The sequence below is a fragment of the Sinocyclocheilus grahami genome, unplaced genomic scaffold (assembly GCF_001515645.1).
Source record: "Sinocyclocheilus grahami isolate Dianchi unplaced genomic scaffold, SAMN03320097.WGS_v1.1 scaffold1464.1, whole genome shotgun sequence".
Classification (NCBI taxonomy): Eukaryota; Metazoa; Chordata; class Actinopteri; order Cypriniformes; family Cyprinidae; genus Sinocyclocheilus; species Sinocyclocheilus grahami.
This window is the reverse complement of record NW_015506643.1, coordinates 89,533-103,141: the sequence shown is the minus strand read 5'-3', so window position 1 is coordinate 103,141 and position 13,609 is coordinate 89,533. Positions and strand designations below refer to the sequence as shown.

Below are 13,609 nucleotides of genomic sequence, written 5' to 3'. Positions count from 1 at the left end.
GGAGGAGGAACCTGCCATGAAGTATGTGTGCCAGGACAATGACTTACTCCTTAAAGACAGGCAAGGCTTCCATGACTCTCCACCGGCGGATTTCTCCAGCCATGAAATGGACAGCGAGTCACACCTGAGTGAGTCCAGTGACCGCATGTCAGACTTTGAGAGTGCCTCAGTGAAGAACGAAGAAGATAGTTCAGCCAAGGAGCCCCTCACGTCTCTTTCATCAACTTCATCTGTGATGATGACGACAACAGCCATGCCAAGCAGTGAGGAGGCAACAACATTAGGCCCAGACAGCCTGGAGCAGATGAAAGCTATCTACACTAGCTTCCTGACCAACTCCTACTGGTCATCTCTGAATTTGAATATGTCTCAACAATCAGCAGAAAAGCCCCCACGTAGTCATAGTAGCAGCAGCAGTAGTAGCAGCAGCAGTAGCTGTGGTAGTGGCGGTTACGACTGGCACCAGACAGCAATGGCTAAGACCTTGCAGAATGTTTCACAGAACCAGAGTAGACTGCTGCACCCAGCATCTGAGCCAAACCTCTTCAGTACTGTGCAGCTTTATCGGCAGAGCACCAAACTCTATGGTTCCATCTTCACTGGTGCAAGCAAGTTCCACTGCAAAGACTGCAGTGCTGCCTATGACACTCTGGTCGAGCTCACCGTGCACATGAATGAGACGGGCCATTACCGAGATGATAACCATGAGACAGACAGTGAAGGTGCCAAGCGCTGGTCGAAGCCTCGCAAGCGTTCCCTGCGGGAGATGGAAGGAAAAGAGGATGCCCAGAAAGTTCTAAAGTGCATGTACTGTGGCCATTCCTTTGAGTCACTGCAGGACCTTAGTGTTCACATGATAAAGACAAAACACTACCAGAAAGTGCCTCTTAAGGAACCAGTAACTCCTGTGGCAGCCAAGATTATCTCTTCAGCTCGTAAAAGAGCCCCCATTGAGCTAGAACTCCCCAGCTCACCAGATTCCAATGGTGGCACCCCCAAGCCTACTTTGTCTGACCCCAATGACCTTCTTCAAAAGACCCCCAATCCCTATATCACACCTAACAATCGGTATGGACACCAGAATGGAGCTAGTTATGCATGGCAGTTTGAGTCACGAAAATCCCAGATTCTGAAGTGCATGGAGTGTGGAAGCTCACATGACACACTACAGGAGCTGACAGCCCATATGATGGTCACAGGACACTTCATCAAGGTTACTAATTCTGCCATCAAGAAAGGCAAACCTATCATGGAGTCGATGTCCACAACGGCTCCTAACACCATACCTACTAATGAAGACAAGGTACAGTCAGTGCCACTGGCTGCCACCGCATTTTCCCCACCACCACCTGCACCTCCTCCCCCTAGTATCTCCCCTGCCATCACACCCATGGAGATTAAAAAGGAGGAGAAGGAAGTGGAATGTACCAAGGAGACAAATGATAGCAAAGACAAGAAGGCAACAGAAAGTGAGACTGACGAGAAGTTTGAAGTCTCATCCAAATATTCATATTTGACAGAGGAAGATCTTGAAGAAAACCCTAAGGGGGGGTTTGACATTCTGAAGTCTCTCGAGAATACAGTAACATCTGCCATTAACAAAGCACAGAATGGCACACCCAGCTGGGGAGGCTACCCCAGTATTCACGCTGCCTACCAGCTTCCAAACATTATGAAACTGTCCCTGCGCAACTCAGGGAAAAGTTATCCTCTGAAATATATGTTTTCTGGAGAAGAGATCCTGTCTCCTATCAAAAGCCAACCTCTAATTTCTCCACCTAGTTGCCAAGCATCCCCTTTGCCCAAAAACAACTTCCATGCCATGGAGGAGCTAGTCAAAAAAGTCACAGAAAAAGTGGCCAAAGTAGAGGAGAACATGAGGGATCCTGGAGCTAGATCTTCCCCCCTTAGACGGACCACACCCTCCCCTTGCAGTAGCGATGCAGGGGAATCTGCCAGAGGCGAGTCCCCAAAGGAAAGGAGAGGAGCCAAAACCCCTGAGACTAATGGTGGCGGAAACACTCACAAAGACTCAAATGGTGATGCTCTTACAAAAGAGTCTCTGGAGAATGGTACTGACCATGTTGTGAAAACCCCTGTGTCTACCCTATGCAGCAGCACTGCTATTATAACCGACCATCCTCCAGAGCAGCCATTTGTCAACCCTTTAAGTGCGCTTCAGTCTGTCATGAATGTTCACCTAGGAAAAGCTGCCAAACCTGCCCTGCCATCCCTTGACCCCATGAGCATGCTCTTCAAGATGAGCAATAGCCTGGCAGAGAAGGCAGCTATTGCTGCCTCCACTCCATCTCAGACCAAAAAAATCAACGATCATCTAAACCGCTACTTCTACCACATCAACAATGACCAGCCTATTGATCTGACCAAAGGCAAGAGCGATAAGAGCAACTCCCTGGGATCCGCTGCCCTGTCCTCCTCTACCTCCACTCCCACCTCAATTTCACCATCATCAACCATCACCATGGCAAAAGCATCATCTGCTGTGGCTTCCTTCATGTCCAACTCGCCTCTGCGTGAAAATGCTCTGTCCGACATCTCTGATATGCTACGCAACCTCACAGAGAGCCATGCTTCCAAGTCCTCCACACCAACGAGTCTTTCAGAGCGTTCAGATATAGACGGATCAACGCCAGAGGAAACAGAGGAGATCTCTCCCGCTCAGAAACGAAAGGGTCGGCAGTCCAACTGGAATCCTCAGCATCTACATATCTTGCAGGCACAGTTTACCTCCAGTTTGCGGCACACGGGTGATGGCAAGTATATTATGTCAGACCTTAGTCCACAGGAGCGCATGCATATTTCCCGCTTCACTGGCCTCTCAATGACCACCATCAGCCACTGGCTGGCCAACGTCAAATACCAGCTGAGGCGGACAGGTAGCACAAAGTTCTTGAAAAATCTAGACTCTGGCCACCCTGTCTTCTTCTGCAGTGACTGTGCATCACAGATACGTTCCCCCTCTACCTATGTCAGCCATCTTGAGTCACATCTGGGCTTTCGGCTTAGGGACCTGGCTAAGTTGTCTGGAGAGCATCTTGTTACCCAGATCTCACGCCATAACAAGGGGCTTTCTGAGAAACTGCTTTCATCCCAAGCACATTCTTTGGCCCATTCAATCCCCAACCCCAGCCCTCACTCACTTTCCCCCTCCCCTTCCATAGATGAGGAGGCAAATGGCACCTCATATCAGTGTAAACTGTGTAAGCGGACTTTTGTCAGCAAGCACGCTGTCAAGCTCCATCTAAGTAAGACCCATGGTAAATCCCCTGAGGACCATCTTATGTATGTTAGTGAACTTGAGAAACATTAGCGATGACCAAGGACAAAAAAGGTCTCTCATCTCTTTATTTCCTGTCATTTTTCAAGCCTTCTGACTAACATTTCTTAAGGAATAAAAAATATATATCTATTAAAAGAACTGAAAGTAATTAACGAAGAACTAAATGCACATAGATGCCAGAAAACTACTGCTTATTTGTGGCACAACTTTTGGAGTTTTCCTCTGGGGAACACTCATTTGGCCCTAGGGACATTAATTTTCTGCATTTTTAGTTCACAATGGAAAGCTGAGAAAATGATAACAAATTATTTTCTAACTGTGCAGTACTGAGTGAAGAGATCACTGGTAAAATATGAAGGTAAATAAAAAAGACTAAATGAAGTTGTTTGTATTTGAAAGTTGTGTAAATTTAATTTTGTGGCATCCTTGTGATGCAGTAAGCTGCATGCATTAATGAAATGGTTTAGTTCAATATTTGATAACTAAATCTGGGCTTTTCTTTATCTCTCTCTTTACTTCTCTCTCTCTTTTTTCCTTTTTCTTTTTTTATGTGACCTAAGTATGCTGGTATCAGCAGAAAAATTTAACCCTCTGAGTACGCCTAAATACTTCTATATTTACAACACCCCCCTAATTCAACTAAAAAGTCAACTTATATATATATATATATATATATATATATATATATATACCAAGTTTGTATGTATTTGAGTGGGTAAATGCAAGGGTATTTTGAATATCCACTAAAAATCACATTGTCTTATAGATCACCTCTTACACAGTTTGCAGTGCAGAAATATATGTGAATCCAAAATAGCAGTTTTTAGTTTGATCAAATCAGGGGCCTTTATGAATTCAGGTCAGTGTAAAAATGTGTACATAAAAAAGATAAACTAATTTCTGTCTAAATTAATATATATATATATATATATAGATATATATATATATACCAAGTTTGTATGTATTTGAGTGGGTAAATGCAAGGGTATTTTGAATATCCACTAAAAATCACATTGTCTTATAGATCACCTCTTACACAGTTTGCAGTGCAGAAATATATGTGAATCCAAAATAGCAGTTTTTAGTTTGATCAAATCAGGGGCCTTTATGAATTCAGGTCAGTGTAAAAATGTGTACATAAAAAAGATAAACTAATTTCTGTCTAAATTATGCATCATTTTATATTTTTTTAATTTAAGATGAGTATGACTATCTACTGGTGCACAATATATGAAGACATTAATGAAATTGTTTTGCACAATAGTTTTATAAATATGTTATTTAATCAGAAGATATGAAAATGAGAAGAAAAAAATCACCCTAAAGTTTTATTTCCACCTCGTGCTCAAAGGGTTAAACTTATTGTACAAGACAGTACTTGTTCCATCATTTCACTTAAATTGTTGTATAAAAAGATGCTACTTTATAACGTAAGGAGGAATTCCACAATGTAACATTTTATTTATAAACATTCTTGGTTGTTGTTTCATATTGTAGAATGCCTTTTTGATTGGTATATTTTATTTTGTTGTTCTGTCTAATTATTCCTCCATAAAACCACACTGCAGCTTCATAATTTTTGGGGATATGAAAGGTAACCATGGTTACCTTACCTCCAATTGACAGTTCTGCTACGTTTTGGCAGTTAATTTACTGAAGTAACTGACAGCTGCCAGTGAATGGAAATATTATGTGTAAAATATTGGCATGTTAACAGCACAGGCACTGTTATGCATTCTGTGCCGTGTTTTTTTTTTTTTTCCTTTTTTTTGTTGTTGTTGTTGACAATGAAGCACTCATTATATGACTTCATATAACCTTTTTTTCTACTGCAGCATTAAATTGAAATTGTTTTGGTTTTTTGCAATAACTTGATGTGTCATGGCTCACAAGTCTGTCGGGCACCGGGGAATAAGAGATGAGCAGATTAAAGAGAACTGCTGTCAGTTAAATAGCAGTCGACAAGTGTGTGAAAAGACGTTTGTGTGGCAGTAGGGGTAGACCACCGGACCTCTGACAGGAATGAGCATATTAAAATCCGCCAGCTGGCTTGTGTGTGTGTGTGTGTGTGTGTGTGTGTGTGCATGCGGTAGCATAGACCTCTCGGTCTCACAAATATTAAGTGTTATCTCTTATGCGGCAGACTTTAGTGGTGTCATATATTTTTGGCAGATCTATCCCATCACTCCTCTCATCTAATTCCCTGCCTGGTGACACATCGACTCACAACGTCTCCTAATATGGTTTAACTAGGGAAGCATCAGGCAGAGTGAAGAGCGATGCACCTTTCCCTCTCTGCAAAGGAATGTAGCAGATAATTGCTCTGGCATTAACTGTCTCTTTTTCACAATTTTCACTGTTGTAATTAGCTCAGGTTCCCATTTTGCAGGGACAAATTTGTTTGGGCCTCATCCAGGATGACAACAGAATCGCATTTAGAGTATGACTACAAAAAAATGTAAATGACATACTGTATATGCTGATTCCCAGCTTGGTGTTTGTGTGAGCAAGAAAGAGAGAGAGAAAACCTTTCTGAACAGATCAGTGGAAGTAGGGGGCATGTATAAGATATAGCTCATAATGGTGGGACACTTTCTCAAAAATGGTTTACTCTGTTTAGTTACCGAATATGTTCCTCGTCAAATCTGTCAGAGAGCATTCAACATGCATACACACACACACACACACACACACTCAAAGACGTCAGGAGCCAGGTAGAGGGGACATCGTGTGGTGACAAGGTGCTGCTGTGTGTGAAAATGTCAGCCTTCACAGGCATCCCTGAAGTCTGGCGGCATATTTAAGGTGCTCATTAGTTGCAAAGAAAATGTGCGTGAAATTGAAGTGTAAGAAAGCCATTTTCTCTCCTCTCTCCCAGCCTGGTGAGCCACCAAACTAGGGGTTAATAAGGTTGAAAACAACTATACATGGAGACATTTAACTATCAAGAAATGCCTACACTCTCCCACACATGCAAAAAACAATATTCCACTCTTCCTTGATGCTATTGGCATCTTTTTAAAGCTACTCAAACTTTAAATGATATCTGCATACAGGACGGTGTGTCTTGAGATTGTGTTGCATTTGAATTTGACCCATTTCATGACAGGGAGTAAACAAATTGCAAACAGGCGCACACATGCACAGCCAAATGTATGTTTGTGTAGACAAAGCCTACATAATTGCTTTGTGTCTAAATACCTCAACAATGAGTATATTTCCCAGGATGTGAGGAGCATAATTGGTCTGTACACATAATCTGCTCAGAATGAGAGGTTTACGTGTGCGGGAGCGATCCAGCCATTGGAGGCTTTATCTCTGTTGCGCTGTTACAAAAGACCAGTGTCTAAAGCTCAGTGAAACTCTCGAAGCAGCCCTCTCCAACACAAATGAATGCTGTGTTGTAATGCTATTGAGCTACTGAGGGACTTTATGTATTGCTGGACTTTTCAGATAAACAAAATTGCGGATTACGCATGCCGGCGACGGAAATGTATCTGTTTGCGCTATCTCAAACGAACACGCGCAGAGGCCTTTACAATAAGCGAGCACTGGCACATCCCGCCATAGCAAATTACAATGATGCAGGCGACGTGCATCCACTCCACAACAATCGGGCCCTGATTGATTCACTGCTGCGCTGACCCAAGGCTTCACTTTTGTCTGCGGACCCTTTGAGGCGAGCTGTCTCTCTTAACCTGTGTAATTTACATGCACTGTAATTCACTCACCATCTGCAGTCTCACCTTGGAAGCACTCCCATTACAAATGCTAATTTAGAGCACCTTATAAATTCTCTCAATCACACGCTCGTGCGTGGACACACATGGATGAGGAAAAGGCAGATATTAGCAGAAAAAAAAACTCCTTTAAATCATGGGCGTACCCCAGTGACCCCAACATCACCCCAAGGAGGAATGGAGAGATAGAACGGGAGGCGTCGTTGCGTTTTGTTATGCTCCACCATAGATCTTCAAGCTGTCACGTTCCCAAAGTATCTTAAAATAATGCATGTGATGAATGTGCGATTTCCCTAATTTACGGAGCCTTGGTGTGCTCCCGGCTACGTGCAGGATAGAAATCTTAAATGGGGCTTGAACGGTTCTTTGCACAACAAGAAATCAATAGCCCACACATCTTAGGGAACTAGGAGTTAGAAAGAGTGTAATGCTTACTTAAAAGCTCTAAACGCACACCTGTAGTCTCAGAATCATCACACAAACATGGTTGTGTGTGTGTGTTTGTCATTTATACCTCTTGTCTCCGAGAGCCAGTTGGCTGTCAGTGGCTCAGTAAGATGACAAAGGGCATAATGGCGTTGTGCAGCAGTGTGCCATTACAAATGTGATCACCAATCACTCGAGACACAACACACTCCACGCAGGAAGAGGTAATAAGGTCTCAGTAAGCACACACTCACTCCCTCCCAACCCGCTCGCATTCCCACGTGGGCCTGCATGTCTATGAGACAAACATACCGGGGGGAAGAATTATCTACAGTGCAAAAGCAGTTAGTTGCTACAGTACAGATGCACACATACGCCTCAGTATTCATCACAAACGGCAGACGTTAAAGCCCACCAACACAGATGAATGAAAAAAGCCACTATAAAATGCATATAAAAGACACTGAGGGTGAATCTTTTAGTGCGTGTAACACAATAAAATCTGTCTGATATGGTTGGGAGTTGCTGATGCCTGCACCATGACTTCATTTATACACTAATTCATTTTAATTTGCCTTCAAAACAGCATTACTTCTGTTTGTACTGCACCTATGCCCTAGAGACAAACTACAATTAATGCATGTTAAATGTTGTCATGCTCAGTACAGTGTGTTACTACATGTAGATGCTACATAGCTGTTAGTAGGCTAAATGTGTGAATCTGAAAGTGTCACATACTTTACATAATACATATGAAGTTATACATCTAAGAGGTTCAGAATTAAATTAAATTAGACAGTTTAGGTCAGGCAAAATTATAAGGCGAAAAGAAAAATCTAGTTAGCTAATCTATCCTTTATTCAAATGGCCAGTTTGCATCTGTATGCATATCATTGTCATTAATGTGTTAGTCTTTTTTACCCTTTCATTAGTTGAAGAGTTAAAAAAGCATGGCCCTGACATGGCTCTCTTGTCCTGTCACTCACATCTGACCTTTGACCTGAGCATAGGCGTGAATGGCAGGCTAGAAGTTGAATTTATCTGCAACCTCTGCCACTCAGCTTTTCCCAAGTAAAACAGAGCAGAAAATAGTTCACTAAAATAAAGATTTAATATAGAAAAGTTAAAAAATGTCAGTTTATTTCTTCGCTCATATCGTCTTTTAACACTGTGTTGAGGATGTTTGGCATAGATTTGCATAATTTAAACATGATTAAAAAATAGCCACAAATGAACAACAGTGTTTTGTGACATTGAACATGATACATTTTCTTTGCATGCTAGTTTGGTTGTCTTACTTTTTCTTCAGCAAGACATATTAAACAAAGTATGACAATTGTGCTAACCAATCTTCTTGCCTACACTGCATTAACCATACAGTTTCCATTAGTGCCACATGGTTGTTGGATGATGACCACTATATGTGTGTAGTAGCATTAGTTTCCTCTAGGCCTGTCAACACCAATGTATGGCTTTCATCTTTCATCATTTCCTTTTCACACTGTAACAGTTATTTGATGTGACGTTTCATATTTGTTTATTTATCTTTACATTTTCCTCCTTTACATTCATTTGAAATAGATGTATCCAGTGTTCTTTGGTTTGGTTTGATTTGATTTGATTCGGTTCGATTCAGTTCTGAAAGTAAAGGATACAGAAGTTGAATTCATGCACAACCTATGCTGCTCGGCTTTTCCAAGCAAAATTTAATACAGTTTTTTTTTTTAAATAAACTGTTTGGTTTGGTTTGGTTTGAGGAGAGGAGAGGAGATAGGAGAGGAAAGGAAAGGAAAGATCCCTCTGTGAATGTCGCTCGAGGGCAGTGAGAGAAGTGATGTGTGCTGATTGTCTGTTTGGCTTGCTGATGTCGGAGGGTTTGTTGCCCTAGGGCTCAGACTGGAGAAGACCTCCAGAAAGGTCAGAGGTGAATCTTCTAAAGCGGGGTGATAAGGGAAAGTGCTTAGCACCATTTAACCTGAACACCACTGCTCCATAAACACACACACACACGTACACATAAAAACACAAATTCAATTTTACCCCCATCTCTAATAGAATAACAGAATTAAGAGGTCAGCATGACCAAACTATAGCGAGTGTCTTATTTTGTGAAATGGCAGGGGCGGTAATCAGCTCGGGGCAGTTTTTTTTTTCCCTCATCATTATCTTATGGTCAATTACTTGAACAGAACACAATCCATGAATATGCATGAATACTTTTGAGTTGTATATTTATGTATATTATTATTTTTATATTTATATGTATGCTCAATGAAACAGTTATTTATCAGTGAATAAAATTACAATAGTATAATGTGTTGCAATAGCATTATATAGTGAACTGTATTACAATTTTGAATGAAAATATTGAATTTTATATACAGTATTTATTTATTATAAATTTTTATTAAATTATTAATGAATAATCTCTATATTTTTTCTCTGAACCCTATGGGGACTTTAAACGTGAAACTTGCACAGTCCAGGTGTTATTTTTAAGGATGGCATTTGACTTGATCATATGCACACTCTGAGTTAGCTAACAGCACACCTAAATCCCCACACAAAAGCTGAGAACAAGTTAACATGAATCTCATTCATGACTGGTTGATTGCTACCTGTCTGTTAGCGTGGGCTGACAATTGTGGGCGGGGTTTGTTAGACAGCACCACATGTCAGTGGCTGGACTCCAAAGACAGTTATCTTGTTCGAGTTCCCTCTCAAAACTCATTATCACACTCAAATTATTTCCACCCACAAGCTGCTTAATTAACACGCATGTCCAGACTCACGTCAGCTCATATATATTGATTACAACATCAGGTTCTCGTGTCTGCCAAAGCTTTGAGTCAGACAAAGAGAGAGGAAAGGAAAGGAGGCCAGGAGCAAGTAAGAGAAATCTATGTAATGTGCTTGCGACATTATCGACTCCATTTTGTTCCTTTCCGTCCTAATGAATTATGGGTAAGCGAGCTAATGAATGGCGGCCCTGTGAACAATGGGCATGTGTAATCTCCCTTCTCGCTCACAGCAGTCGGGTAATTCTGGGTAATTTCAGGCTTGGCCTCAATCAGTGGTATTAGCCATCATCTCAGTCCTGAAGGGGTTAATTAGGGGCCGAGAGCAAAGCCCAAATTAATTGGCTCTCGTCTGGATGAAGGGTAAAATAAAAAAGAGAGAGAGCCGGGCTTTTTAATACATTAAGAGCAGCTGACAGCAGCTAATTGCCATGGACATAAATAGAGTAATGACAGAAAAATGACACAAAAATAGGCAGGAAGTAACATCAAAAATCGTCCTTTTCCAGTGTTTTCTTGTGGAAAAAAGAGTGAACTTTAATCTGTCAGCAGAAAGGTCAGATGTTTGGACAGGGTGTAAAAGGCAAACAGCCAGACAGACACTCAGAAAGGGGTCTAGGGAAGATTTGTGCTAGTGTTCAAGGTAAAGGAAAGGATAGGGTGAAAGGGGGATCTGTTTCGAGACAAGCCCTCAGTGTTGTGGGATATGTGTTTTCTTTCGTTTCTCTCTTTCTCTTCTCTCTGTATTTTAAGTGATGGTATGGCGACGGGCATCACGCATCGGTGAGCATGAAACGGAGTCGCGGAAGCGCTGAAGGAGTGCTCTCCTCCTGGAAGCCTCATCAGGACTTGTCATCGCTCTAATGAATATCATTTAAATTGCTTTGTATATGAGAGTGAGTTTGGATGTCGATTTAATTTGCGCATGTGTTTGAGTTCTTCTGCTTGGCTAGGCGAATAGAGACAGATAGAGAACGGGAGGGAGGCTAAGAGAGTGAGGGAGGCAGACTAATGAAAAGCGAGCTGGGGTGACAGCGTGATGAGACTCGACCCGATCAGACGAGTCTGAAAGGAAATTCTGACAGGGCTGGAGAATAAAAAATGCACACTCATGTGCACATTCACACTCAACTACACACATGCTGCATCTCAGGAAATGGTTGCAAAGTGGTTTACGTTATCAAGTCTACTGTTGAATCGTGGTTCGCGAGGGGGAGGGGTGCACCTGTTCTCATTTGCTGATATCCCCTGTCGTAGAGGGATCGCTAATGACAGCTGAGGAAGCGTCCGCAGGCTTTGTGTTTAAGTAAAATAAATAAACCCGCTCGGCCTGCGTGCGCATGGGAGCCTCCTCAGCTTTTAAGCGTGGCCTTATCAAAATAAAATTACAATATATGCTGATACTGTATTTCAACCCTCCCCCTCGTCCCCCTCCAGCACTCATTCTGAACGCCCGCACAGTACTGAGTCGCACTCTGTGCCGTGCGCCGTGAAATATTACAACCTTTCCTGAAGCAAAAGATATAAATCCGCATTGAGGAATTGCAAAAACAGCACAAAGCATTCCCGGCCCGGCGCTATCTAGTGAGGCGCTGATGATTTAGCATTGCAGGTGCATCAGGACCCCAAGCTCTGCAGACAAAGCCCAACCCTGCAAGCTTTTCGCTTTCTTTCTCTTTCCATCACTCTCTCTCTCTCTCTCTCTCTCTCTCTGTCTCTCTCGCCTGCTTGCTTTTTTTTATTCCGATGGTAATAAATGCGTCATTTGTAATTCATTTCAATTACTCAGGCTTTTTAATTGAGTCGGATCCAATTATGCCCTGGCAATTAGTATAATCAATTACGCTTTGATTACGCAGGTTTTCATGCTTGTCACTGCAGGATTCGGCACAGATGGGGAAAGTGCGGTGTGATTTCAGCCCATCGTCGTCGCTATCTCTGTCCCGGCGGAGGAGACGGGCCAGGTAGATCTCGGTATGTTTTTCAACTGCGCCTCTGATGCGGGATCCGGGGAGACGTGCTGATATGCTTGTCAAAGTCAGCATTCTGACTGCCACAATTCATCTGAAAGTTCCACGCACCTCACTTTAAGAAGCACCTTTCTGCCATTCTTGGGATTTATTGTGAGCGATAAAATTTGAGCTGTGAGAAGATGGGTTTCAGCATCGTTACAGAGAGCACTTTTAAAGGAAAGCCGTGAGGCCTTTAAAAACCTCATATAGCGTCTGGAGGGTAGGCACAGTTGAGCCATTACCATGTTATTCCAGCAATATCAACAAAGCATGCTGGGTATTTATATACTTGATCTCATGAAGGGGGTGAACACACATTTGAAATAGTGAGATCATCATGGTGTGAGATAGTTTACATACTTGCTTCGACTTCTGCAATCTGTTTGCGTTGTTATTATCCTTATGGTGTGGTGTTGTCTACCATACTATGATTGAAGTTAAGTTTTGTACAACACTGAGCCAAGTGCTATGGTATCACTAGTGTAATGACTTGATTACTTAAATTTAGGGAATTCATTATTATTAATTCATTCAGGTTTTGAAAGGACTCGGATTGGAAAATTCTGAGTCAACCTAATTAAAGCTGAATTCAAATCTGATAGTTTACACTGTAAATCAAGGGTCGTCCAGCGAGCCGGTGATTCTTAGTATATTTTAACAACTTGAATCTTTGTATTTTCCTTGACAATTGATCAATACGATTATAATAATTTGTAAGCTCTTAGAGAGGTAATGTAATCTTTGGCAAAGGTTTTAACCTTAAAATTATATGACACCAAACAATGATTCTTTATAAATGAAACATGAATTTTATTGGCTATTCTAGATTACATTAAAACTAGGCTAAAACACACATACACACACACACACACACACATATACAGCTCAAAAAATTGAAGGAATGAGTTAACGGAGTTGCATGCAGTTTTCAAAGTTCTAACACTTGTAGCGTCTGGACCACTCAAACACACAATATATATTTTCAAGCTTTTGTAGAATTGTACAGTAAGGAAGTTATTTCCCTTAACCAGGAAATTAACGTTCTTAGAATTGACAAGACAGTTGACCCTGAGAGGTCAGCTAAATATCTACAGCGGATCTAAAATATTCATAATTAATTATAACTAGTTATGGTTAATTATTCATATTTCCCATGAGCTGAGTCGCTACACACTCATTTCCATGAGTGGTTTTAAAATCACCTGAGAGAATTCACAAAGCAGAGGTTTGTCTTAAGTTTACTGCTTAACACAATTCACCAGTTCAACACCGATTTCTGCAGATAGGAGCTTTGTTTGTTTACTTGCATTTTGCTTTGGATGACAGCTGAAA

General features: G+C 41.6%; 1 protein-coding gene across 1 annotated transcript in view; it reads left to right on the top strand.

Moving 5' to 3' along the window:
* LOC107570485 (teashirt homolog 3-like) overlaps positions 1-3,926 on the top strand; it is a 41,059-nt gene extending 37,133 nt beyond the window's left edge. The window contains exon 3 of the mRNA XM_016256713.1: positions 3,146-3,926. Within this exon, the coding sequence (XP_016112199.1) occupies positions 3,146-3,331 (186 nt within the window). The 3' untranslated portion in view covers positions 3,332-3,926. The remainder of the gene's footprint in view (positions 1-3,145) is intronic.
* The last annotated feature ends 9,683 nt before the right edge of the window (positions 3,927-13,609 follow it).